Source organism: Maylandia zebra, linkage group LG2, assembly GCF_041146795.1.
Source record: "Maylandia zebra isolate NMK-2024a linkage group LG2, Mzebra_GT3a, whole genome shotgun sequence".
Lineage (NCBI taxonomy): Eukaryota > Metazoa > Chordata > Actinopteri > Cichliformes > Cichlidae > Maylandia > Maylandia zebra.
Genome location: NC_135168.1, coordinates 33491216 through 33518980, shown reverse-complemented (window position 1 = coordinate 33518980; position 27765 = coordinate 33491216). Strand labels below are relative to the sequence as shown.

The 27765-nt window shown below is 43.4% G+C and overlaps 1 protein-coding gene across 9 annotated transcripts in view; it reads left to right on the top strand.

Moving 5' to 3' along the window:
- Positions 1–27765, top strand: part of tenm2a (teneurin transmembrane protein 2a) — a 216847-nt gene that overhangs the window by 131450 nt on the left and 57632 nt on the right. For 7 of the 9 annotated variants that reach the window (XM_076891346.1, XM_076891339.1, XM_076891342.1 and 4 more), the window contains one exon: positions 21902–22108. The exons of the other annotated variants lie outside the window; for them this stretch is intronic. In XM_076891346.1, coding sequence (XP_076747461.1) covers positions 21902–22108 — 207 coding nt within the window. The remainder of the gene's footprint in view (positions 1–21901; positions 22109–27765) is intronic. 9 annotated transcript variants of the gene reach the window in all.

Genomic DNA, 27765 nt, shown 5'->3' with positions numbered 1-27765 from the left:
GAATTGATGTGCGGCAGTTGCATCTGGTAGATTCACCAGCAGGGACAAGGGTGGAAAGCCAAATTCAGCCTTCCAAGTGCTGCACAAACTGCCATAAGATTCCATTCTTGGAGTGCATAATTTGGAGATTTATAGAAATGGGATGAAGAAAAAGAAGAACAGAAAGTGCTGGCCTTACAGGAGTCAATCTGTTCTTCCGCTCTATTGTTGGTTTAAAAAAAAAAAACCTCGCAAAAAGAGGGGCTCAGCTTTAGAGCCGGCCCTCCTCTCTCCTGCTACCGCTTTCTGTTGTGGGTGTAATCGTTAATCCACTACCACAAGTGCCATCAAGCCCCTTCTGGTGCTTTCACTATTTCCATACGTGCATGCACTCTTCACGCTTCTGGCACCATTTCCCTTTTCTCTGGTCTGCAAGCAGCTATCCAACAGTTAACCCCTTTGCCACTCCATTTGCTTTTCCTTTTTGTACTCGCAGTCATATGCTTGAGTTTCTAAGTCAGACTGGCAGGAAAGTGAACTCGTCAACGTCAAAAAGGCAACATGACAAGTTACCCTGGTTTCCTCTGTGGCGCACTCAACAAACACTTTGAAAAAAAAACACAAAACACCACATTTTCAGCCAAAAGAAACTTTTAGAAAAGCATTTGTTAAATGGATCATCAGTAAATGAGGCGCTGCCTGTTAAATGAAGAATCGAATAATGTGCAGTTAACGATAAACAGAACCTCATCATCAGCCTGGTCTAATGATAGTCTAATTGAATTTTTTCATGGCAAAGAATTAGAACGATCATTTTGACAGTGTGAGCCACGGGCTACGATGCAGCTCTGAGTTGTCGATAAAAATAGTGAGCCATTTGGATCTGTCATTTCCTGTCTGTTACTCTTTGGCTTTATAATTTACTCATTGTTGTTTCAGGATCCACTGTAACCCGTGGTGTTGCTTCAGATCTACAGTAGCGTTTTTTTATTTTCTGCTCCACTAAAGAACTGATTAAATTGTTATACTCGCTAACAATTTTTTTTACCCCAGACACAGATTAAATTTTCACTGCAGAGGATGTATATAAAGCTTTTTAATGAATTGCATTTCCCCCGTCCTCTTTGAGCTTGCTGTATGCTGGCGAGCCTGCTAGCAAGGCTGCCCCCAGATGCGACCTAACCAAGGCTGCCTCTGTTTTGAGGGCAAACAGTGCCAGATGGGGGTTTGTACAGCAGCTCGATAGATGGATGCCAGGGGCCCTCGAGGCAAAGTGGAGCCCTGTGACATTGAGGGGCGCAAGTGGGCGCAGAGCTGACGAGATGAGAAGTGATATGCCCTCACCAGTCCTGTCACGCCACCTCATTAGAGACTGAAACGGAGAGGGAGAGAGTTTTTAGGGAAAGACGGCAGCGGTGGTGTTTTTGTTAGCGATGGATCTATTTTGGGTTAAATTACAATCATAGGAATGCTCTACTGTCATCAAGGAACCTTGCCAAGTACAGTAAGTGTACTGTACTTGTCACACGAGCGTAGCTGTGAAATGTTGCTGCAGAGGCAAGAAGCGCATGTGGTGCACATGTTGGAAGTGAGAGGTAGAGGGTAGGGTGGCGACATGACAGGGGAGGGGAGGGGGGATAACATGAAGGCATGAAATATTAACCCCTAGCTAAACACCCGAGACTAGCCGTCTGTGAAATCCCGCTGCGGACAATACTAATACGTGCATTCACAGGGGAGATGATAGGGCCTTGTTGCACTGCCAGATGGGAAGTGTGCATTAAGGAGCTCTCTCATGTATTCATGCACCCATAATAGGATCTATAAGACGAAAATCCCAACAGTCATTTCAGTAACGCAGACGGAACAATACTGCAGAATTCAGAAATGCGTGCACGCGCTCAGACATGCATGCATGCATGCATGCTGTCTCTCTCACACACACACAGACACACACACAGACACAACATCCTTTGCCTCCGAAGCTAAATAGTTGATTGATGGTCTAAGCTGTGAAGAAATGCTCTCCTTTATGTCTCTAAAGGTTTGTAATTGCTGCAGTGAAAGGATGCTCACTCGCCTGGAATATTGATCCTAATGGGATTACTATCCTGCACCAGAGAGAGGGTGATGGAGGGAAGGAGATGGAGAATTTGAGAGAGATGAGGAGGGGTCCAGGCTAGATAGGTGAGCGGGGAGACACAGGGAGAGGTGGAGTATGACCTTGGGGTTTTTTTTCCTTCATTGATCTTTTTTTTTCTTCACCACAATCCTTCGGTAACGACTTCCGTACAGGAACTATTACGCCTCGCCTTGGAAACCAGAGATGGGGATAAAAATGTGGGGGTTCTCAAGGGAGAGATCATGGAGGGGCAACGCAGCCCTCCTCTCTCCCGGTCCTTTGGGACAGTAGTTGTTGTTGTTGTGCATGTTTTCTGCAGCAGAGACGATGCACCTTACGTCTCCAATAACTGCAAACAAAAGTGGGTTCAAGAAGAATGCGGAAGAGATACGTTGGAAAATTGTTTTCAAAGAAGGCAGTTCGACTTATATAACTGCTGAGCCGGAGGTGTAACAGAAACTGAAATAGAGAAGAACCATATGCTCTCGGTGACCATATTGTAATTCTGGGAAAAGCACAGCTCACTGCCTCAACTGATTATTTCCATCACTGTTCTGCTTTCACCCCGCCCTCCTCATCTCTCCGAATTAATCAGCATGGAGGGCCATCAGCCTGTCTGTCATTCTGTCCATCCATCCGCCTGCCTGTGTGACTGCAGTAACCCCAGATGGGAGGCATGGCCATCAGTGTGGGGCCAGACTGTCCTCTGCAGCTAATTGAAACATTACGATGAGAAAGAGTCACGGAATCTGCATATGTGTGTGCCTAGGCCCTTCTGCGTGTGTGTGTGTCAGTCAGTTTCAGACTGACCATAATGTTGGTCATCTGCCTGTGTTGTGACTAACTCCGGGCTCATTCCATGCTGCTGAGCTTGAGCACATAGTGGCACTCACACAAAAGTCACCTTTGTGAATAATTATCAGAAAACCATTATGTCCGCTCAGTGCCTCTTGATGTTCCTCTGTGGGAGTGTGCCTTTTCATAGAGGAATGTGTGTATGTGTGAGTCATTGTTTGGCCGGCTTTGAAAGTTTGTTTTTCCCCAGTGGGGGGTTTCAGGGAGAAATGACTTTCCTTAGAGTTCGAATGGCAGAAAGAGGTAAGGATTATCCAGACGAAGATGTGCCGGGTGGTGGATGGAGGGCTGAGAAACGGCGACGGGCTTGGCAACAAACTGTAGCCGAGACAATAATAATCAACTGCAAACCGACTAAAAGAACAGAGAATATTGCCTAACCCACCTGGTGAAAACTACACACACACGGGCTCTCTCTACCTGCCTGTGGGGTGATTGTGAAAATGAGTTTTCAATACCTTCAAAGGCTTGTAATGCAGCCAGCAATTTCATTTTGACAGATGCACTTCTAAAGGTTCAGTATTTTTTTTATTTTTTTTTATTTTCTGCAACACAAAAGAAACTCACAGTGTGTGTGTGTGTGTGTGTGTGTGTGTGTGTGTGTGTGTGTGTGTGTGTGTGTGTGTGTGTGTGTGTGTGCATGCGGACGCAGTAGTGACCAGACTCCCACAGTGCCGTCTCAGCCTTTAAGAACTGCAGGAGACTTGTAGAGGACAAAAACCAACATGAAAGGAGATAAGGGGGGGGGGGGAAAGGAGGAAATAGAGGAAGGGCAGTGTCAGGTTCACGTTCCGACTGTGTATTTGCATTAGTTTGTGAAACTACACTTTTTTTGACAAGGAGGTCTTTGTGGGATGATTATCGGAGCGTCTGCGTGAAGCCCCGCTGCTTTAAAACTGCTATTCAGTGCGATAAGCAAACAGGTGTGGAATTTGAATTACGGTGTGTTAGGGGTGGTAGGGTGGGGGGAGGTCAAGTTTTAATAGATGGATGGCATTGTTTATACAAATCGCTATCAGTCAGACTCGCCCATTAGATGGATAGCTTATCGACTGTGTGTCAGCTCGCGCTGGTGTGTGGAGGAGATTTAAATCACTGCTGACGTGATTTAAATTTCCACACAAAGCTAAGCAGATGTTGATAGCACATGTTTTATGCTCCAGTTGTGCTGAATCCAGTTTGGATTATTCTGATAGTTCAAACTGTTCCGATGAGTTCCAGTAATAAGAAGACAGCTTGCTTGGCTGTGTCTGCGACAACACGTCAGGTCTCATAGGGTTAAGACAGCACCAATTGTACTAGCTACACTTGCGCTGAGTTTTTCTTTTCTTGGCATGAGGCTTGTTCCAAGCATCTTGGACAACTTGCCACTGTTCTTGTGTGGAATTATTGTGTCCCAGACTGACTCCATGATACTGATATGAGGGCTCACTTGGAGGGGGGGGAGGCATACCATCTGTTGTAGAACTCTTTCTTCTTGTTACAGATGATAGTTCATTATGGCTCTAGCTGTATGGTTGGGGTCACTGTCTAGCTGGAAAATGAATCTCAGATGCTTCCCTAAGGGTTCTGGATGGTATGTCGTATAAATCAAAGCTTTTATGCACAGATCTCTATATTTAAAGGCGTAGACATGCGGCCATGCCATTAGAGGCTTCACCCCTAATGCTCCTGCAAGTGGTTGATCCTCAGCCAGTACATGCGACTGATGGTCTGGCACTGATCGCTTATGACACAGGCAGCCACGGGGGGTCCTCGGGGCCTATGAGGGCCACACAGTCTCATTTTGGCTTGACATCACTGGCTCTGACCTCAGAGGCGGTGCAAAGCTGAAGGCGCAAAGTGCCTCATTTGATTGAGCAGAGCGAGAGCTTAGAAAGACAGAGATAATGATTTCCCTCTGTGAGCCATTCATAGTATTTGTGCTGTTGTGGAAATCAACAGACTGTGTAGAACAAACACACAGGGCAAGCATCTGTACTCGAGAGAAAGACACCTCTATCTTCTGGGGGGAAAAAAGTGATTCATCTCAGTGCAAAATAGCAATCATATCTCATTCTTCTCTTAACCGCTGGCTACACGATGACAGAGAAAATGCAAAGTATAGATATTCACAATGCTGAGGTTTATCTGTGCCAAACACACACAAATCAGCATTTTATATACGCAAGTAATCAGTTAATGGTCCGTATATGTTTTTGGTCATTACCTTTCCAAAAGGTGGCAAAAAACAAAAATATTAGGTGGTTATTTTGCGATCGTCGCCGTGGATCTTGATGCACAGCTAAATTCTTGATCCAGACCATCAAATAGTTTACTCGTAATTAAGACTAACCAGGCGGGAGTTTGAAGTTTTCCCCTCCCCAACAGATTTGAGTTGAGAAGGGAAATCCAAAGATATAGATTACTTGTGATTAATGATTTCTGGAAGACAGAATAGGTTATTCCAGATTTATTGTGTATGAAGATGAGCCTCATTTCTTACGCGCTGATTGCGGCCGGAGGGCTCCGCAGGTTGTGTTACGCCTGTGTTTATGCATGTGCGAGCGTGCACATTTCCCAGGACACAGCACCCTGAGACTGATGTGCCTCGCGTGTAATAAAGAAGCAGCATAATGAGATGCCTAACTTTCCCTCTTTGAATGATATTTTACATTAAAAATGTAAATTAAAAAGTCCCCCCTTCACCACACCCCGACCCCCCTCTCCTCATCACCATGTCCAAAACAATTTTCTGCATGGCTCCCTTGCGGTACTGGAGCAGAGTGTGTGTTTGTGCGTGGTCGTGCGTGTGTGCACGTGTGCATGCGTGCGCGTGTGTGTCCATTCTTGTCTGGACCCTAAATGATTGTGATTGCATTTCCATCGGATTTTCTCCCCGGCGAGAAGGAAAGCAGGGCCGGAGACGGAGAAATGGGATCAGAGGGGGAAACTCATCTCCCCTTCCCAGACACAGTCCCTTTCTCACACACACACAGATACACACTCTCACACACTCACACAAATACATTGAATGGTGTCTTCTATTACTTGGGGTATTAGCATTACTAATGAGGTGTGAGAGAGGGACAGAGATGAAGCAAGTGAAAAAAGGAAAAAGAGGTGGATCAGGGAAACAGAGCGAGCGAGAGGGAGAGGAGTAACTATCAATCTCATCGCAAAGGAATCAATGAAGAAGATATAGAGTTGGAGAGGAAGGCAGGGAGCAGAAATTTACTGGGAAAGAGTGAGAGTTGGTAAAGGAGGGAGAAGCAAGACGGGCAGAATGAAAGTAAAGGCGTAGCAAGAACTGAGAAGTGACATTTCCCATCCAAAACCATCTGTTCTGTGGTGTAGACTGCATGCGTGTGTCTGTGTGTCTGCTCTCTATGTACATACGTGTATTATCACAGACATATGTGAGAAGCTGGTTATCGTATCTGGTAATCCAGGAGGATTTCACGACTCATCAAGTGGGATGAGAGGATATCCCGATTTACTAACAATGGCTTTAAGAGATGCTTTCAAACTTCATACTCATATATTCTGCAAGTGTGTGTGTGTGTGTGTGTGTGTGTGTGTGTGTGTGTGTGTGTGTGTGTGTGTGTGTGTGTGTTCAGACAAGTTGTACCCATTGGACACCTGTTCTGATAACTCAACACTGACAAGCTTATTGTTCAAGTGCTACCAACACTATAATTCCCTATACTGTCTGTAATGCACAAGTAATGAAACATCCTACAGTGTGTACGTGTGTGAGGTCGTGTGATGTGTGTGTTTCACCCCAGATAGCATTTTTGCACTAGATAAACCTATTGTTCTCCCCTCTAACCACCATTATCCCAGTGCAGAGGAAAACTGCTTCACTTGTTCAGTGCAAAATCCAGAGTATCGCTCCTCACCCATCTCCTAGCGCTGTCTCATCTCATCTCTCCATCCATTCGCTTTTTTAATTTCATCTGTTTTTGCGTCTCCATCTGGGGCTCCTCGGTTTTTGGTTTTTGTTTTTTTTTTGTTTGTTTTTTTTTGGGGGGGGGGGGGGGGGGGTTGTTCTTCCTGCACATCATTTGTGCAATCACTCTCTTCTTTTTACCCCCTCCCCCCCCTCCTCTTCTTGCACTCCTTCTTTTGTCTGTCATAGCTGGGTACAGCGCAGTCATTTGCTGCTATAGTCTATAGCTAGAAGCCCTCTCGCAGAGATAGATGCCTGCCTATGAAAGACATTTGTTTCCTTTACTGTCACTGTGCAATAATCAGCCACTCTAACGTAATCAACATATTGCCCTTGCAGTAAATACAGCTGAGCAAGTGGATCCGCGCACACTTGTGTGGGCATGTGAGCTTCTGTGTGTGTGTGTGTGTGTGTGTGTGTGTGTGTGTGTGTGTGTGTGTGTGTGTGTGTGTGTGTGTGTGTGTGGAAATGGGAAGGGAGTGCAGGTTTTTTTTCTTTTTGCTGTATTTGTGTGCGTGTGTACCTGCAATCGTGTAGATGGGGATGGGTGTCTGTTCGGCCTCTCTTCTTTTCTTTGGCAGCGCATGCAAATGCAGATTCTCATGCATGCGTATGCCATGTGACAGAGAGAGATGATTCTTGGTGAAAAACCAGTTTGTTAACGAATTAGAGTTAATTAGCCAACTTTCAGTTCCCAATGCTGTAATTGGGCCCATTTCTCTCTGTTTCCTCCAGCTGGCGTCTCTCATCCACTGCGGAGAAAGGAGGGGAGAGAGAGAGAGGAGTGAGGGGAGGAGAGAGCGGAGGGATGAGTTGGAGGAGTTGTTGGGGAGTAGGAGGGGGGGCATTACATGTCTGTAGGGGTCTGTGGAGTGCGAGCGAACTTACCCCCTGGGGGTAAGAACCACTTGCACCGGGATTCGAGACAGTAAGAAGTATTAACTGAGAGATAATGACGAAAGGAAGGCTGATGGGAATGAAAATGCAAAAGAACGTGTGAGATGAGGGCGGAGAGGAAGTGCGAGGGAGGGGGGTGATGGTTTGAGGGGAGGGGGCGCGAGTGGGGTGACAGAAATATTGAAGGATGAGAGGGTAGACGGTGAAATCATAAGCCATTGCAAATTGAGGGAGAAAGATGCACAGTGGTACAGCAGTTTAGGGGCGAGCACGGAGCAACTGCGTTCAAGTCCAGCTCATCTAGAACTTTCTCACAGGCTCCTTCTCACGTCTCCTTTCTTTTTTCTGTCTGCGCCAGCTTAATAAACCCAGAAATGCCATGAAGATAATATTTAAAAAAAAAGACACTGCAGGGTCTGGTTGAGAAATAATGCTACATATAAAAATCATGAGGCAAGGGAGTCGTGAAGAGAAGGAGTGATGAAAGAGAGGAACAGACCCTCTCTTGGTACCACAGTGTGATGATCAGTAGAGTCTAATGAAGGTGGAGATGTCCCCCAGGAGTCCTGCGCTCTCTTGACAACCACTGGGAATGGCAATTAATGCATGGTGTACTGAAGGAAGATTCACACACACACTGGCTGGTGCACACATTCAGATGTACAGTTACATAAAACAAACCACAGCCCAACTTGCCATGGTCTAAACTCAAACTGTGCAAATGCTGCATTCAACCATATTACATTTGCCATCAGTTTACATAATGAAAATGGCGGAAAAACCGGAGAACAGTTTTATTTCCCATTATTCCATACCGGCTCCAGAAAGAATAATTCACAGCTCAAGTGATTGGCTCCATTGTGCACGTACGTAACCACCCAGAACACTCAACGACACAGGCCTTGTTTTTCCTTTGGGTTTCCTGCACAAAGGAGTCCTGTTCCCTCTGCTGCATTGCCCTATATTTCATAGATAAATCTGTGTGTACGTGTGTGTGTGTGTGTGTGTGTGTGTGTGTGTGTGTGTGTGTGTGTGTGTGTGTGTGTGTGTGTACACCAGCGCAGCTAACTCCCCTCACACTGGCCCCTCTGCTCATTATCTTATTGGTATTTTCTTCCAGTTGGTGCACTGGCTTGAGTGGAGAAATGAGGGAGATTTAGAGTTGGGGAAACGAGCCTCGGGTGGATGGGTCCCTCCCTGCACTGCGGATTGTTGCATGTGTCTTCTGTGGAACAACTACTTTTAGAGCAGGTCACCGAGGGACCTCACAGTTATGTAAAGATGAAAGGATAAACTGCTGAGGCAGTGAGAGTGGAGAGGAATGGACAGTGTTAGAGCATGCATGCGCATGAATGGGTGTCTGCGTGCGTGTGTGCGCATTAGGCGTCTTTGCATGAATGAGTTGGTGAATGTGTGTGTGTGTGTGTGTGTGTGTGTGTGTGTGTGTGCTTAGCAAATGTTACAAGCCAAATACGGCTGGTCTGCCCTCTTATGAGATAAAAGCGTCTGCCTCTATACCACTGAGACTGCAGTGTAATGGCACTACAAGACTGAAGCTGACACATGTGGTTGGAGGAAAGGGCTGGGGCGGCGGAGAGGGGGAGGCATTATAGAAACGATGGGTGGGTGACGTCAGTATCAGCCCTGACATTTACACTGCAGGGGGTGGAAAATAAGACCTCCTCTGTTCCGCCTCAACCTCTCATAGTTCAAGAGAGATACTAGGAAAGTTTCGCTTTTTTCCCTGTTTGGCCTCTTCTTTATCCATTGAAATTACCTTGACCTTTGCATATGTCAATTGAAATTGCTCTTCCTTTCTCTTCGTCTTTGTTTTGCTCTCTGCTGCTCCTACTTGTTGCCCGCTGAATTTTTCTTTTCTTTTTTTTATTTGGTCAAAGGCTACATAAAAATGATGACCGTCCCTGCCCCATCTTTGTGCTGCAGAAAATGGGCACAACAGCATTTAAGTTACAGGCCAAGGTTTTGTATTCTGTACTTGTTTTATTCTTTCCCCAGCCTTTTTTCACACTTTCAGCAGTATAATTCCTCAACTGTAAAAGGAGATTCACTGTAGTTATTTATTTTCACCAAGGACAGGCAGTTGGGATGGAATAAGCCATCTGTGAAACGTTTTTTCTTTCTTTTCATTTTTTTAATGTACGCACACGCACACACAGTTTAGCACACAGCAGAGGTGCTATCAGTTGTAGTTAAGGAGGAGGGGTCTTAGTTACCTCTAGGTTAATGATCCTCATTAATATGCGCTAATATACCCCAGGTCATGCAGTAATTAAAAATCTCATTCAACGCTCTCAGCTTAAACTGACTGACTTGGCTTCGTCCTATCAAGATTAGCATTTATTATTTGTCTCTGAGGTCTCTAGTTCACAATGAGAGGTGAGCCTAATAGTCTAACGTGGAGCGTGCGGCTGTTGTGCGTCTCCTAGAGTGCCTACTAAAGGCTTTTTGCCTGTGCTTGGCTGGGCATGACTGTTTGTGAGCTGAAAGGGCTTGCAGGTTGTGCCTTTGGGAGTTGCATCACATTTGCAAGAGAGTGTTTGTGCAAAAGGGGACCACAAACAAGCGCTCCGAAATACACACTCGGGCGTACACCTAGATGCACAACTGCATGTCAAGTCCATTAGCATAGGGACTTCCATATTCCTCTGAGTCAGCTGATGTCAGCTGATGCAAGCTGTGCTAATTGTAAGGGTGTATGACTATTGCATGATCATGTAGGAAAGAAAGGTAGATACATACACACTATGTATATAAGGAGACAGAATAATACCATTTACTAGCAGAAGGCCCAGATATAGTGAGAGAGCCGCGGCAGAGTGTGGGACAGCAAATTTGTGCTGCACTTTTTATTCCGTTTGAGCTCGCAATCTGCATGTAATTAACATCTGATTTTCTAAGGCAGCAGCTAATAATGCAATCAGTGATAACGCTCGCCTCCTAAGCACATCCTGCAAGTGATGATGACTTCAAAAGGGGGGCAGTAGGATTTGTCAGAGATCCACCCAAAATAATATTTTTGTAATATCCAAAATGTCAGTTCCATTAACTGAGCTTCTTAATGAAACTCAAACAGGGATAATAAATTGGGTGTCTATTATGGTAAAATTGTAATAATGACCTATTTATAGAAATGTACGTAAAGGTTAAATGGATGAAGCAATTGAGCCCGCTTTTTGATGGAAACTGTGGTCATGCTAAAAGTTCCACAGGACACACAGTGCTCCAAAAACCAAACGAGATTGAACTCTTTGACAGTGAACCTTCAGAGCCGCTGTAAAATCCATGCCTCCATCTGTTACGCCTCACTCCTTAAAATGCACACAGTAGAAGCAGGTAGATCAATCCAAATATAAATAGTATCAGATCGATACTAGCACAACAGGACCGATACTTTCTGTCCTCTAAGTTGGCTATGTAGCACACTGAATTGTGTAATTTATTTATTTAGTTGAAAATGTCTATTTTATTTGTAGCCTATAGCACATTTAAACAGACACAGGCACACTTACATTCCACATCTCCAAAATACATGAAAAGCTTAAAGGAATTTCTTGTTGTGTTGAATGTGGAAGGTAAAAATCACAGTGATATAGTGGTCATTAAAATGTGTTCATAATTTGAAAATTAACGATGAGTCATATCATATCATATTATGACACGCAGCTCTCCCCTACATAAGCTGCCTTTATACGTTAAAAACTATCGGTATTGATATCGGCAAAACCGGCCTTGACTTTACTTGGTGTCAGATCAATACCAGAATTTGCAGCAGCACTAGCAAACTGCAAATTCAACAATGCTGTATCTATCTGATAAATAACTTCACTGCGCCGAGGTGCAGGATGTGTCTAAACCGAAGTGCCAGCGGCTCTGTAAATTCTGCCAGGAGTGTTGAGACACTACCGCCTGCTCAGAGAGAGCACAATGCTCAACAGTAAGCTAGTTAGTGAGAACAAAATGTGGCCTATGTGTTTTCCAGCTCTTTCAGTCCTTTTTTCTGTTGTTACTATAAATAGAGACTGCAGAACATCAAAGAGAGGAGAGGTTTCTCTCAGCAACAGGCCACAGTACAGCCATTATCCACTGGCTCTAAATACATCATCCCTCTTTTGGCTGATCCCAACGTAGAGGGTTCTGGGGACTGTGAGTGTGTGTTAGTGTGAGTGTGTGTGCTTTATCGTCAAAGGAGACACTGCTGACTCAGCCTCACAAGCCCACTGTCTCACACGCATACATCAAATAATGTAACAACTCACACAAAAGAGTGTGATTGAAATTGAGTTGATTCACGACTTTCCAGTTAAACGCGATATCTCCGATTGCACAAGGTCGCAAACTAGCGTGCACCAAACGGATCGCTTTCCATCTCCTCTTTCTCCCCTGGCTCTCGCTCTCTTTTTTTGTTTTTCTTTTGGATTCTTTTTCTGCTCTTTAATTGTTCTTCTCTGTTTTTCTGCATCTTTCTGTCTTTTTTGTGGTCTTTAAAGATTTAGCTCGTCATAGCAACCACACCAAAATGGCTGATGTTTTTGTAGAGCTGTGCTGAATAGGTATTTGTGCAGTTACCTGTGTGTGTTACTATAACCGTGTATGGTATGTAGCTGAATGTGTGTTTTTGTATTATTTTTGCACTTGTCTTTATTTGCTTTTTTTATGATGCATTTCACGAACACTTGATTTTTAATGAGTATAGTATTAATTTCGGATGATTGTGGGTAATGCAGGATTTGAGTTTATTTTTCGCACTGGCCTCATGTAATTAATAAGAATAAGCACATTCTCTATCCACCACAGAAGAAGACCTAATTATTAGCTGTGTGGAAATTTAGGCTGTCTGGAAATGGTGTAAACATTTAATTCAAGCTTGGGTGACTCACATTTAAGTGCTTATTAGTGAGAATGTTTGGAGCAGTGAATTTTTTTCTTCTTCTTCTTTTTGGTGAAGCTTCTTTCTTACCTTGATCTTTGTCAGAACATTGAAACTGTCCAATTTTTATCTTTTAGTAAACATTAATTACAGCTAATTACATTAAATGAACTGTAACTCGCCTTTTTTCTCCTTTTTTTGCATGGCAAGCACATAGACATGTTGAATTTAATTTCTGCTTCTACTCCTAATTCATGTCCCTAGCTTGTACCAGGTTCACAATTTTTCCACACACCACTAAACACTTCTGCGAGTGATTCAGCAGCATGGAAGATTGGAGGGAAAGCTCTGTCTGCCCAGGTTTTCACCCCACTGATTTTTCTACTGCAGCATCTAAAAGCTTTCTCCAGTGGAAATAACAAACAGAGATATTGGACTTCCAGATAGAATATAAATTTAATGTCCAAAGCTGCAGGCAGGTTTCTGTTGTTTTTGTCAGTGGCTACACTAAGTGCCAAGACCAAGTGCTATCTCCGGTAATCAAAGACTTTGTCCATATGTGACTCTCGGCCCTTCTCTCAAGTGCGAAAACATGGAAGCAGCTTTGCTGGTGCCATGAAATCTTTTGGATTTAATACAGAAAAAGTGCTTTTTCTATTATTCAGATGTAATATTTGTTTCACTTGTCTTCGTTTCATAATAGGAATGAAACTGAAAATAATTGGGTGCCATTTTTAAACGCCGGCTTTTATTCAGTGTCATATTGAGGATGTGTTTTGTGTGGTTCTTGTTACTCTGTTCACATATCTGCACGGATCAGGCACGATGTTAAAACTGCTGGCACGTTAAGGGAACGACGTTAATGGCAAACTTTCTGTCCTGGCATCCATGTGGATGTTCCTTTCACACATACCACCCACCTAAACATTGTTGCAGACCAAGCACCCCCCCCACCAACCATGGCAACAGCACTTACTTCTCTCACATCACCCCGACTGCTCGAGGCAGATGGCTGACCTCCCCGAGCCTGGATTTGAGCGAAGTTTCTTCCTATTGAAATTGAGTTTTTTTTCTTTCAACTGTCACAAGAAATTGTTGGGTTTCGTTCCTTTAATATTGACATCTCTTTACATTACAGTGCAAGGTGCCTTGAGATAACTGTTGCTGCAAATTAGAACTGTATAAATACAAGGTTTAATATATGCCGTATGCATAATTTTTGGTGATTTTGCTGATTAATAATTTATTGTGTTTTCTTCCCTGATATGTCCATTTTTTCTGCTTGGATCATTAATAGGCAATGGGTTGCTTAGTGAGCACAGCAGCAGCACAAAAGTGATGTATTGATACGGATTTTGCAAATGACTCGCACACACACGCACACACACACCAGCAAACAGACTTTTCTGCACAGAAATGTCGCCCTGTGCTCCTTTCAGCAATTACTGAGCATGTTCAGAGTTAATGGAAAGCTGAGAGGATAGCTATCTATAGCTCTTCACCTTAGGTTGAAGGTCTGGCCGTATTTTTGTGCTTACCATGCACGTATATTGTGTTTGTGCATGTGCAGCTGTGGTGAAGTGCGCTTGCTCATGCATCTGTGCGTGTGTTTGCATTGATGTGGGAGGAGGAGGCTATTTATTTTGATTGTTTTCAATGAGGCTCCAATGCGTAGAATCCATAACAATACCATCAATCCACAGCAGGAGCAGCATCATGGATGTAATTTATATGGTAATGCAGCCTGCGTGGTTGCCCCAAGTTACACAGTGGACATCTCTGACAGTGGACAGCATGACTGTGCTGTAGCATCCTAATGCTATGTATAGCCACAGACACACACACACACACACGACACACTCTTGCACATTTCCGCAACAGGGAGGCATGTTTCAATTAGCAGACGCTGAAAGATGCTCAACTGCATTTGTGCTGCTGGGGCTAAAGGTCGAGTGTATTGTTTTGTGTCAAGCTGGGTCTGCTCTCGTATCCCTGGTAGAAAATAAAAACAAAAACAAAAAAATGTTTCTTGACAAGAGTGAGAAAGGACCTCCTGAAGCAGACGCTGGAATAATCTGGGAAGTATTTTGTTAGAATTCATGGCCTGCATCATTTGTTTTCCTGCAGCACACTGTAGCATACTATACGACTGTGTGCATGCAAATGTATCCACGTGCATTTGTGGTCAGGCTTGCTGTAAAAGCTGTCGACTCTGGCCTCCACCTTTTTGATCTATACAATGTTCCTTTCTGTTTAATCCCCTGGGAGCATTGTGTAGTTCATCTTCAGTTCTCCATCCTGTCCACTATCTTTGCACTTCATTTAGGTGAATATAGGCTTTTGTATTTGTATAGGTTTTAAAGCACAGCAAAGCTCAATCAGTCAGTACTTTGTTGCGGTTGTGAAGTACGACACGCAACGACTTTTGAGGTCTGTGTCTGTCTCTGTTCCTTCGTAGAATAGTCTTTGATGAGACCATCAACACTGTTATTCAATTCATCATCTCCTTGCGTTTCTTTTCAAAGTTCTGTTGACATTAGTTTGTAATTGGTTTCCATTATCCCAGTGCACTTCACATTATATGAAGGCCAAAGGATATTGTTAAGAGGCCACTAATCATCAGAACCTATTACTTTTGAGTGACCTCAGAGCCATCTTCTGTAGAGGTGGTTTTTGATTTGTGATTGAAAAGATGGAACAAGGTAAAGGTCTTTTGAGGATTTCTGCCTTTAACTTTTCATCTACCTACATACATATCCTTTTTCTTTTCCCTTTCAAATAATCCAGTTTCATTCATTCATTCCTTTTGTGCTGCTTCTGTGAGGCTGGCTGTAATTTTCACAGCGTTCAAGTTTTAGATAGCATATCTGGCCAGATGAGAAATGTGTCATTTAGGTTTGTATTTTCCACTCAATTTAAAAAAAAAATCCGTTTTTTAATTTTTCTTTCGAATTGTGTGTAGTTTCACTACATATGGTTTGCTCATTTCTGTTTAGTTTTTATTCGTTTCTGGATTAGTCTTAAGTAAAAATCGATGGTTGCCCTTTGATTGCATTGAATATTTTGTGCCATCTGAGATGGCAAGTAGTTGCAGCAACAAGTAGTTGCAGCAGCCAACTGGTTACTTGGAAGTTGAATAACCTTTGGGTGACTTCTGTATGTGATTTGACTCACAGTGAAGGTGATCACTCTCAGCCAGATCGGCCAAGGTCTGAAAATAATTTCCATCTATTTTATGAATGCAAAGGCACTACAAACACATTGCAATCAACCCGAGTCACTCAACTGTCAGGCGTCTTTGTAATACAGGATTTAACACAACTGGTTGCTAACTGGTTGTATTTGTTATATTCTTAGTTCCAACACCATGGTATTGGAATTGGAAGTTAGGCTCTTTACAAATTCACTGATTCATGTTCACAAGCCTCCTTGTGCTGTGTTGTGTTGACCAGCTGCATCAAGTTACTGGGTATTTTTCAATCAATATTCCATTTTCGTATGGTCACTAGTCACAGTGGTGACATTCAGTCACAGGCTTATAAATCAGTAATACAAATTTTACCGAAATGCTTAGTTATTTAAAAAAAAATTTGTAAAGACTGGTAGAAACAGTTATTGTGTAAAAGTGTAGAAGCTTTATTCTCCAAAGCAATGAGTGCATAATGTAATGCAAACCAGTAATTTGAAGCTACTTTCCAAGTGGTACATAGAAGTACTGTGGAGTACTTTATTTTCAGCTCACTGAAATATTTCAAATATACCTGTTGCTCAATGAGAATTAACATTTTTTTCTTTACATCTAGATGACATTAACAGGCGACTTTTTTTTTTAAGCCTACACTGAGAATTTGCTTATTTAAATCGTTTTTGAGTAAGCGAGTTAATTCTTATTGATTTAATTAATCATGTTGAATGACATCCAGCTCAAAGTTGGCTCAGATATTTACAGTTTGAACATTTGGTCTTCAGTGACTCCAGAATAAATACTTCATGTTTGAATGGGAGCAGAAAAACAGACTAGTGAGAAATCGGTGTGAACAAAAAACTGTTAAAACAAGTAGATAACATTAATGGATAGGCTCAGTTTAAGCTCTGTTTAAATTAAAGATTCTTAGAAATGCTTGAGTGAGAACCCGCAAACTCAAATGTTATTTGATTTCATTAATAGTGATGATTAGCATCCAGCTCAAAGTTAGTTCAGATCTTTACTGTGTGAACGTGTGGTCTGGAATAAAACATTTTTTTGTGCATGGGAGCAGAAAAACGGAGACCGAACAGAAAATTTTATAATTTTTTTCTCAGAACCTTCATTTTTCAAAACATCTGATATTTTTGAGAGAAACTCTATGAGAACTTGGACCAATGTACTCTGAGTAAACCAGAAGAAGACTCTGAGTCATGCCCTGAAGTCTGGATAGCACCCTTTGCCCTACTGAAAGACATCTTCAGCCACAGCCCCGGGCTGTTTGTGTGTCCGTGGAGGATCTGCGTTTTTGGGAAGACGCCCCTACACTTGCGAAGTGACAAAGTGATGCTGGCGAGATGAAAGAAAGAAGCGTAGCACAAGCAGAGGAGAGCTCTAGGGCAGAGAAAAACCCAGACACTCTGTTTCACATCAAAGAGGGAGCCAGTGATACAATCATCTCTTTAGGCAATGAAAGCCCAACTTTATTAATTAAAACACGTCTGTTGAATCATCTTCTCATCTCTCCCTTCCCACTTTACTCATTTTATCACTCATTTTCGGCAATGGCGCTGATTACGAAAGGAAAGAATAGAGGGGGTGGATGTGGGAGGACGCATAAAGCAGGCCGTTCCTGGATAGACTTCCACATCCAGTTGTTGCTCACACCAACAACAGGTGTGCGTCTTGCAAGTCGTGCAAAATGTGTAATATTAATAAGCAATGAATAAGAGGAAATAGGAGGCGAGAACTTGAGAAATAGGAAGAGAGGGGAGGAACAGGAAGAGATGAGATGGAGGAGATAGACTGAACTGTATGGATAAATAGAGAAAAGGGTCCATTGTGTCAACAGCTGTCTAAATAGCCCTCAGATCACTGTCAGGCACTATCGTACGCGCGCACACACATATATGTGCATAGTTAGGCACACACTGACTGACAGCACCCCCTCAGTCCAACATCTGTGCTGACAGCAGCCATGGTAATGAGTCTCTGCATGTGCCAGCATGGGTGTGTCGCTTCTTTTTCCTCCTTCTTTCCCGGCGCATAGCTCATTCAATCATTTCACTCGTCTTGTTGTTTTCCCCCCGCTCTTTTCTTTTCGTTATTTCTACTTTTTTTTTTTTACCCCTCGTCATCTTTTTAGGAGCACGTGCTGATTGACTTTTCCGCGCTCGAGTAGCAACTAAATGAGAAACATTGTCAAGTGTGAAGTTGTGTGGCAGATCGAAGCGCTTTTCAGGTGCACCGCGCCGCACGTAGAGGTGTGGAGGAAGAGAGGGATGAATGAAGGGAGAGATGAAGAGATGATGAATGGCTCTCGTTAGAGGGGTAATTTGTCTCTCCTTGTCTGACTGGGCTCCAGCTGTCGCTCCATCCTTCGCTCCACTCTGCTCTCCTCTCCCTCGGCCTACCGCTCCTCACCTCAGCCAGATGGGTGGACGGATGGACGGATTGAGGCAGGAGGGAGGGAGGGACGGAAAGGAAGGCAAGGACACGGAAGAGAAGGGAAGGGAAAGCATTGAGGAGCCAACTAGCAGAATTATGCCTCATGTATAATTCCGTTGCCGAGTAAGGAATGGCTTCACGGAGAAACAATAGACGATGCTAAACTCATTCGCTCATTCACATGCAGTAGCTCAGCAACAGGCAAAGCTTATATGCTCGTATGACTCATACAAGCAACTCAAAGCCTGGTGCCCGCAGAACAAACTAATGACGGCTGTGTGCATGTGCACGCCTGTGTGTCTTGTGTTTTACATTGTACACAAATCATCAAGGGACACTGCTAATACTTCTAATACAATGCTACAGTCTTAGGATTGCCTAGATTCTCCCCCATGATACGCTTCTTTTTCACACTAATCAACACTTGCGCGAGAGAGCTGTAGATTCAAAGTGAGTGAGAGACGGGCGCAGGGAGAGGAGGACTGAGAGATGTATACAGATGGCCAGGGAGGCGGCTGAAGGATGGCAATGAACAAATCGTCAGGAGAACCACGTGAGCTCATTGCCAAGTCTTTGTTCTAATAACACAAAGCAATTTCCACTGACCTTTCTAGAAATGTAGCGGGCAGAAATGACTGAGTTAAGGATGCCCCACAGCATAATTGCTTAGGAGATTAAAGTTCCCTTAATTGCTTTTGGCCAACTAGTGCAATTTTTCCTTTTTTTGTGATTAAAGGCATTTAGAATATTAATAACAGCATGTGCACGAGCTCTCACACACACAGACACAGCTGTGTGGACCCGCGATAAAAACATGCATGTTTCTTCTTCTGCTTCTTCTTCTTCTGCAAGGTGTGCTGCTACACATTTGCCATTTTTCTATTGCCAGTGGTCACCAGTAGCCTCATTGTAGGCTTTGTGAAATATGCAAATCACTAGGTTCCGTCTCATCATTCTTTAAAAAGTCACTTCATATAGATCATTGGGCCTTTTTTTTTTTTTTTTTTTTGCTCGTATCGGTGGCTTATTCCCCCTTTACCTCTTTATTCGTTTTGTTCCTGTCCTCCATCTTGCTCAGTCCCCTCTTATTGCCTCTTCCCCTCCTAATTCCCTTCCTCTATTGCTTTCTTCCTCGCATTTTTTTCCCTTTTATTGGCAATAAGTTTTGTCAGCTCATAGCTTCTTGACTGTCCCCCAAACCCCCTCCATACCTCTCTCTCTCTCTCTGTGTGTCTCTCCTGCTCTTGATTTCCCCGGTTAACCCTGTAACCTCACTGTCTCCCCCCACCTGCGTCCCCTTCTCTCCATCAGTCTCTGCCTGTCCCTCTCTGTCCGTCCCCTTTTCCCCCCTGTCGGCCACAGTGTTTGCTTTGCCATTGTTTATCCATTTTTCTCTGTTTGCTCTGATGAGATTGACCGTACACACACACAGACACACACACATACCTAAACAGAAGACAAGGCTAGCATGTCTCTGGGGTGTAGTTAACGTGGGGCTGTGGATCGATCCTAGCTCTGGTTTCCATGACGCAAAGCTCTGAGCTGGAGCAGTTTGGACAGCAGGATGGAGGCATCAGTCTGTCTCTGTTTCTATCAAATAAATCTCTGCAAAAGCCGCGACAACACCTGGAGTCAAAGGTGTATTTACCATGATTAATGCGTTTCATTTTGATGCCGCATAGAAGGGCGCGTTAGCCAACAAATATGTCCAACCGCTTTGTTTCTTAAGTGATGTCTGCATTGATCTTTCTCCTCTCCCTCGCCCAGGTGCCGTTTCCCCCCCGAGGCGAGCAAAATTGCATTGTCACTGAAAAAAAAGCCCACCATACCCCCCGATCTATCATGCCCTTTGCAGTTTTTTGATTCCTGTCAATGCTCTGTGATGGGAAGATGAATGCTGTCAAATTACAATCACACCACATCTGTATTCTGAAGGAGCGCCAGTAAGGGGAAAAAAAGAAAGGGGGGGAGATAGTGCAATGATGAATGTGCAGCTATCTTTTCTTTTTCTCCAAGGTCTCAATGCTTTTCTGTCTTTCTCCTGCTATGTTGCTGACTGTTTTTGTTCTGTGTGAAAAGAAAGAGAAAGGAGACTGAAAGGCTGTGTTTTCGATTTTCCCGCTGAAGTCTTCGGCGACAAGCGAACAAATAGATGAAGTTTGTAGAACTGGAGAAGAACTAGACCGCTTTCCCCCACACACTTAAACTTTGTGGGAGAAAAAATGGGTAATTTGTTATTGTAAAGAAGAAGAAAAAACATGGCTGGCTAACAAGAGATCTTACTTTGAAGGAGGAGAAAATAAGTGATTGTGTTAAAAAGTCTTCGGTCGACTATCTAATTAGTAGTTATAATAACCTGAGTCCTTCTGTGGATTGACTGGACTCAGTGGCCTCATTCTTATCATATTGTTGATTGATTGAGCTGCAAATATGGCAGACATAATTATTCTATATTTTGAGCAGTCTCTAAATAGAATTTATTAGATTTGTCTTTGTCCTTGATTCCAAACCTTTGGAGAGTAGAGTGAATTCTCTCCATCCCACTCTTCTCTCTCTGGTGTACGGGACAGCCTGATTGTGTCCACGCATCCCATGGCTCCTACTATTTAAAGACTTGGCTGTTAACTTTCTTTTGTCTTACCCATGTAGAGGACAATCGTATCATGGATGTAGGTCCTAGCAGCAGTCTTCTACCATTGGTGTTGAACTATTTTAATGACAAAATAACAGATGCTTATAAATTGCACCGTTGGTCAATTCAGTATGACCCCATTGCTTCATTTGGTCATTTTTTAGGTGTTTACAGGAGTAGATAGCGTCCTGTGTTAATTTTGGCATGTGTATGAAAAAACATGTATGTATATACGTGTGTGTGTGTGTGTGTGTGTGTGCGTATAGTACTGTGAATGGCTTTAAACCACTTATATCAATATTTCATTTTTTTTAAAAATGAGAAAACGGCACTAAAATTGTCATGACTTGAAAGGAAACTTTTTTTGTACTCATTAATGCACTTAGGAGATCTGCACTGATCGTTCTCTGTGTCTCAGCCTTCTGTGATTGTACCCAGCATGTTCTACATTATTAATATCAGGGGATGCTCAAAGAAGCAAGTTTAATTAGGGGTTAACCGGATAGCTTTGTTGAGTACAGTGTGCGTGCAGCAGGTGTTTCAATCCGTGTGCAGATTTTTAAGCCTTAAAGGTTAAGGTTAGCTCAAATTAAGTAAAGCACAAAAAAATAAAATCTCTCATTCAGAGACATTTTGATCTTAATTTTATTTTATTTCCCAACAAAGACAAACACATTTGCATTAGCTCTGTCCAACCAGTAATCAGTAATACCAATAAAACTTTTTTTAAAATTTAGATATAGTTACCGTAAAATTTGGATTGATCCCAGAGTTACCTGTAATTTGAGTCAACAGGCCCCTTAAAAAAATGGTGGCATCTCCTCATTAAAAATATCCACGTCTCCCATTCAGGTTGCCTCTCTGAGCAGGCCCCTGTATCACTGTCAGACAATGCCATCTGTTTTGTCTAACGTCCCCTCCGTCCTTCTCTGCCCCCCCTCTCTTTCTGTCCCTCCATCCTCCAGGTCGTCCACTCCCTCCAACCTCTTCCTCCACCCTGCTCCCTCCATCCCTCCCGTCCTCCTCGTCTGCCCCCCACCACCCCTCCCCCGGCCCGTCCCCACCGATCAGGGAATGCCAGGTGCCCCTGCTGGAGAAAAACTCCACCCACTCTCACCTGGAGCCCCACCCGGAGGATTCATACTTGCTCCGGGCCCAGCCCTCGTCCACTGGTAAGAGAGCGCTCCATTCAACCATCCTTTCATTCTCTCTTCTCTTTTTTTTTTCGTTTTAATGTTTGCATCAATATGCCATCCATCACCTGAGTCGATGCATTACCTCATCATGTGTCCATTTCCTGATCTGATTTAGTCGTTCAGTAAAATGCCAAGCAATGCTGCGCTTTAATTTAATGTCACATCTTGTTCGGCTCTGGCCATTTGTTTCTGCTTCTCTGCATTCCACTGAAGTCAGCATTTGTTTGCAGGGCTGGAAATCAAACTGAGGGGACGTTTTTACTGTGATTGCTTTAAAATAATAAGAGAATGTAAAAATAAATAAATAAATAAAATTTGTGGATAGTAATAGGGTTTTTTTTCGAGAAGACGTAAAACTTTTAATTTGGATCATTCGTGGATGAATTCAAAGCAAACAATTACAGCGTCAGGTAATCGTTATATGACACTGATTGTAATAAAAAACTGTTTATGATTTTTAAATCAGTTGTTGCATAAGCATAAAAAGAACTAATATAAAAATCCTGTCTTCCTTTTATTTTTTTGTGGCACATGTGACAATCCTAGACTGACAATTGCTGATTCGTTAATGGATTGCATTTTAAATGTAACCCTCCCACCTTAACCAAAAAAAAAAAAAACAATGATGCAAGGAGAAGCAACCCCCTACTCTCTGCAGAGTGCAGCTTGGTTGCCACTGAGTAGGTGTGCTTGTAGTTATTTTCCATATGACATTAATAATCCGCTGGAAAGTGAAAGGTAAGGGGATGATGAATTTTAAGTGCCAGCAGGAGGATCAGCGTAGCAAAGACAAACTAGTTAGTTTCCCCAGCTTTAAGCTTTCTCTTTCATCACCGGGCCCTTCTTGTTGGCTGTTAGAGGCCTCGTGTGCTTATATCAGCACCTCACAACTATTTTTCTCCTCTTACGCTGTGTGCGCGTACACATGCACGTGCAAACGTCTGCAGTGATGAGGCTGTTCATCAGTATACGCATTTATTCTCAACAATTAGCTACTGTGGGGCAACTCTATGCCTCCCTTTCCCGCTCTTCCCTGTTTCTCCATTCCTCTGTGCATCTGCACTTGTAATCAGTAGATATATTTAGCAAAGGCCTGATGGGAGGGAGAGGGGTGGGCAGAGAAGTCCTAATGTGATTTTTGGTGGAATACAATCTATTGTTAATGGCGTTAGGCTCTCCTTTGATCCAGTATAAATCTTCATTAGGGAAGGCCCGGGTCCCAGGTTCAAGAGCAACGTGATTAGGAGGCTTTTAAAATGACGTTACATCAGCCTTCTAATTGGTTTACTGTTTGCTGGGGCAACATCAATCATTAGCCCAGTAACCGCACAGCAAATAAATTCACTCTGCCACTGACACCCTAATGGCAGACACTGGTAAAGAGGGAGAGTGAGGCTCGCAGGCGCACTCTCTCTTTCTCTCATTCTTGTTCGTATACACCCACACTTTCTGTTGTGGGGCTTCTTTCAGTCTCTGCTGAGCTTGTACACGCAGACAGCGAGCAAGAGAGACAAAGAAAGAAAACAATGACGGAGAAGCTGGGAAAGAAAAAAAGAAGAAGAAGAGGCACAAAGAGGCAAATGGGAGCAGAGAGAGAGAGGGGGGAGAGAGAGAAAGCCAAACTTTGACTTCTTGAAGTTGTTTAATGAGACATCGTGCATGAAAAAAAAGGAGAGAGAAAAGAAAGCAGCCAGAACACACCAGTAAAAATAGATGGGGATAGGGGGGAAGTGAGTGAAAGGGAGACAGAGACGAAGGCACGTAGAAAGTTAAAGAGACACGGGGTAAAAAAGGGTAAACTGATGAGAGCTTCGAGGTTGAAAGGGAGATATTTGGATGGGAGAGCAACAACATTCGGATGAAAGTGCTACTTTTCCAAGCTAGGACTGCCGATCTAATGGTGTGCAGAGAGAGTCCTTGGCTTTGGGCATCCATTAAAATTGGCCTAAATGAGTTCAGAGTGTCAGTCTGGCACTGCATAAACATAGCCTGGCATGCAGGCGAGGCGAGCAATGGCTGCGAGCAAATAAAACACCTATAACCGGCGACTGTTTATGCATGTGTTGTGAAAGTGCATGCCTGTCTGAATATGTGTTTGGTGTGGTCCTGGAGAGAGTAGATGCTGGGCAGGAAATGAGCCTTACCAAGCCAGGCAGAAACTGACCACAGCGAGATAATCCTCAGGAAACTGCATGCTGCGTGTGTGTGTGTGTGTATTTGTGTATGTGTGTGTGTGTGTGCTCCTCTAAAGTAGTCCACCATTACCTAAGCTAACAGGTGGACAGACATGACTTGTGTTCCTAGTGAAGCGTGACAGGTGAATGGGAACGGAACGTTGTTGCCGAGGATTGGCTGGGAATTGGTCTGCGAATGTTTATATGGGAATACTGTCTGGCTCGGAGCACCTGTCTGGGAACGCTCCCTCGGAACGACGGGAGAGCTGAGACGACCAAACGGAGCGTAGCAGATCGCTCCTGGAAAGAGCTAGCATTAGCGCTGTCTCTGGCCATTCATTATGCATGGGGAACACTAAGCTATTTTTAGCTCAAGCCTCTTCTAAAGTGGCTAGCTATCTGCTGCCAGGGAAGCCACCTCAAGTCACTGCCGAAGCAATGAATGTTTAATGGCTTTGTTGAAACAAATCTACAGAAACAAAGGCACACTCCCTTCTTCTCTGCTAATGTTATTCTTCCCTAATGGTGCTTATGTAAGGGTGACATTTGCAAAGCAGTTGGACAATTTGTGCATTTGTATTTGTGTGTGTGTGTGTGTGTGTGTGTGTGTGTGGTGGGGGGGTGGGTGCAGGGTAAAATGCACGCATGCATTTCTGCTCATAGACTGTTTGTTTTTGGCTGAATTTGATGACTCTTCTCTAGCGGATTATTGCCTCCTAATTAGACAGAGATGACTAGCCAAGGCAGAGGCGGTGTGTGTGTGTGTGTGTGTGTGTGCATGTATGTGTGTATAAATGTATGTCTTTAACTTTATTTCCTCTTTGTGCCAGCACGTGTCTGTTGTAGTGTGTGCAATGGTGTACAATAAAACCTTAGTGAGAAATAAGCTCCTTTGTCAGGCTGTGCATGTGTGTGTGTGTGTGTGTGTGTGTGTGTGTGTGTGTGTGTGTGTGTGTGTGTGTGTGTGTGTGTGTGTGTGTGTGTGTGTGTGTTTCACCTCAAGTTCTCCTTCCATGCTCAGCCTCAGAGCTCTGAGAAGAATGACAAATGAGGAGCATGTGACATTCTCAGATAGAGGACGCATGAAGCAGCAACACATGGGAATATACCACCCTTAAAAACATGGGGAGCATGGCAATTAGATTGGAAGGGAAGGTGCATGAAAAACAATGAAGGTTGGTGCAGCAGTTTAAAAAAAAAAAAAAAAGAAAAAAAAAAAGTGGAAGCAGTGGAGATATGGGGCGTGAAATAAAGAGATGGGTAGACAGAGGGAGTGAGAGGGATAGAGGGACGATAGGGAGCGAGGGGTGGGAGCTGATCCCTTTTTAACTGCTGAATGGGCATTTCTGTCCTGCACACAGGCACACACACACAGATGCACATCCTGCCCTGTGACTTTTCTCTGTTAACCACAGAAAATGTCAATAAACAGTTTACCCATCCAAGGCTGCAAAACAAACTGCCTTGGTTGGTTCTTGCTGCCAGTTGGCCACACACACACACACTGTGATATTAATATGATGTGCGAGGCCCTTCTTCTGGCTGAAGTGTGTTTAACAGGTTAGCAGACAGGCTAATGCTCTTCTGCTGAATGAGGCCACTTTGAATTGGCGAGCATAATGAACTTCCAGGGATTAGCCCGAGCCAAACGCACCAGCTTACAGCTATAGTCCCCCTCTCTCTCCGGTCACAGGGGACCTTGGACAAGAATAAACTGGGTCAGGCTTCGACAGCAGTCGGAAGGGGGCTCAGAGCTTCTCCACAAAAAACAAAACAAAACCAAGAGCTGTCAAGTAAATGCTTTCTGTTTACTCACACTGGCGAGTGAAAGAGACGGAAAAGAAAGGAGGAAAAGATAAAGTGGAATAAAAAGTGATCTGCTTGGCTGCTCACTAATTGCTCTATTTCCTTTTTCGCATGTTTGGTCTTTTATCAGACCAGGTTCCTAGTAAAACGGTTGTTCCTATTAGCCTACCTGCGGGTTGTAGTTTGGAAACCACACACTTTATCTGACTAAGTCCCCTATCTTAATTTATTAGAACCATTTAGCTCAAGATTGCTCATTCCTGCACGCCGCCTCTGTTCCAGTGGTTACTCGCGTTTGTGTATTTGTGGCCAAAACAGAAACGCAAATGTTTTCTTCGGTTCTCTGCATGTATGAAAAAAACAGCCTTGTACGTCAGCCTTGCTCCTCCGGCAGACCCCACTTCTCAATATGTTTGTGTTTTCTCCAGCGAGCTCTAAGGGTTGTTTTTTGGGTTGTGTTTTTTTATGGATTTGAAGTCTGCATGAGAACAAATTTCTTTGACATCAATCTCCCGTGCTGTAGCAGAAAAAGGAAAGCAATTTGTCTCTGATCATAAATATTTTGTAGCACGTCTAGAAATATTTTTCTTCTCTTTTCTGTTTTTTTTTTCTTCCTTTCTTTCTTTCTTGAACTTCTACCAAAGGTTGAGGGACTTTTTGGAAGAATAGTGCTTTCTTTAAAAAACTTGTTCTTTTTTTTCGCTGCAGCACATTTTACGACAACACAAGCAGAGCATTAGTAATGAGTCGTTATCCACTTTATTCAGTAAATATTGATTCAGCGAAGAATAAAAGGAACAATCGCATTCTATCATGTAACAATTCAGTTCGGTTAGCCCGACAGAACATGACAGCCGCGGCGGTCCCAGTAGGCTACGAAGAGAGTTAATGCATAGAATTACAGGCAATACTTTTCTCCGAATTTACATTTTTCTGACATTATCTGGAGACGTGCAATTGAATTTGCTGCTGAATGATAGATAACAGGATTAGCATTTTTTTCTCTTTTGCCTTGAGTCTGCAAAGCAAAATGCACTTATTACAAAAAGTGGTGGATGCAAGTTTCTGCAGACAGAACAGAGCGTGACTTGATACCTGCGCAACATAATTTAGTGGCTGGATATTTGAAGAAAACCCTCTCCAGTGGTTGGAGTGTGTCTGACTCTGCACACACACATACACACAGAAGATTTTACCACATTCACGCACCCAGGCTACAGCAGTTTGTGGGAAAAGTAGGGCTGGGGAAAAAAGTATTCCTCTTCCATACAAGGTGTGCCATATATTATTCATTCAAATTTGAATGAAAAACCTGTTCAATATTTATGGGAGAGAAAGTGAACAAAAGCATAAGGCATGCATTTTTGTACCCAGATTTAAACACGGGAGATAGCAGGCTGGTCTAGTGAGCGTGGGGTTGCCTAGTTGTATTTTTTGCATCGTTGGGACTGTGTCCGTGCCTGCATACGTGCCCAGCCAGTATACGGCTTTTGTTTTTTGTATTTAGATGCTTGTGTGCTTTTGTTGATATGGGTACACTATATAAAAGTATTTATGCAGATAGGGTGCAGTAAAAGGTATTTCACATTTATAGGGACGTTGCAGGGAGGGGAAGTCTAGTTAATTTTATTTATAAAGTGCTTTTAACAAACA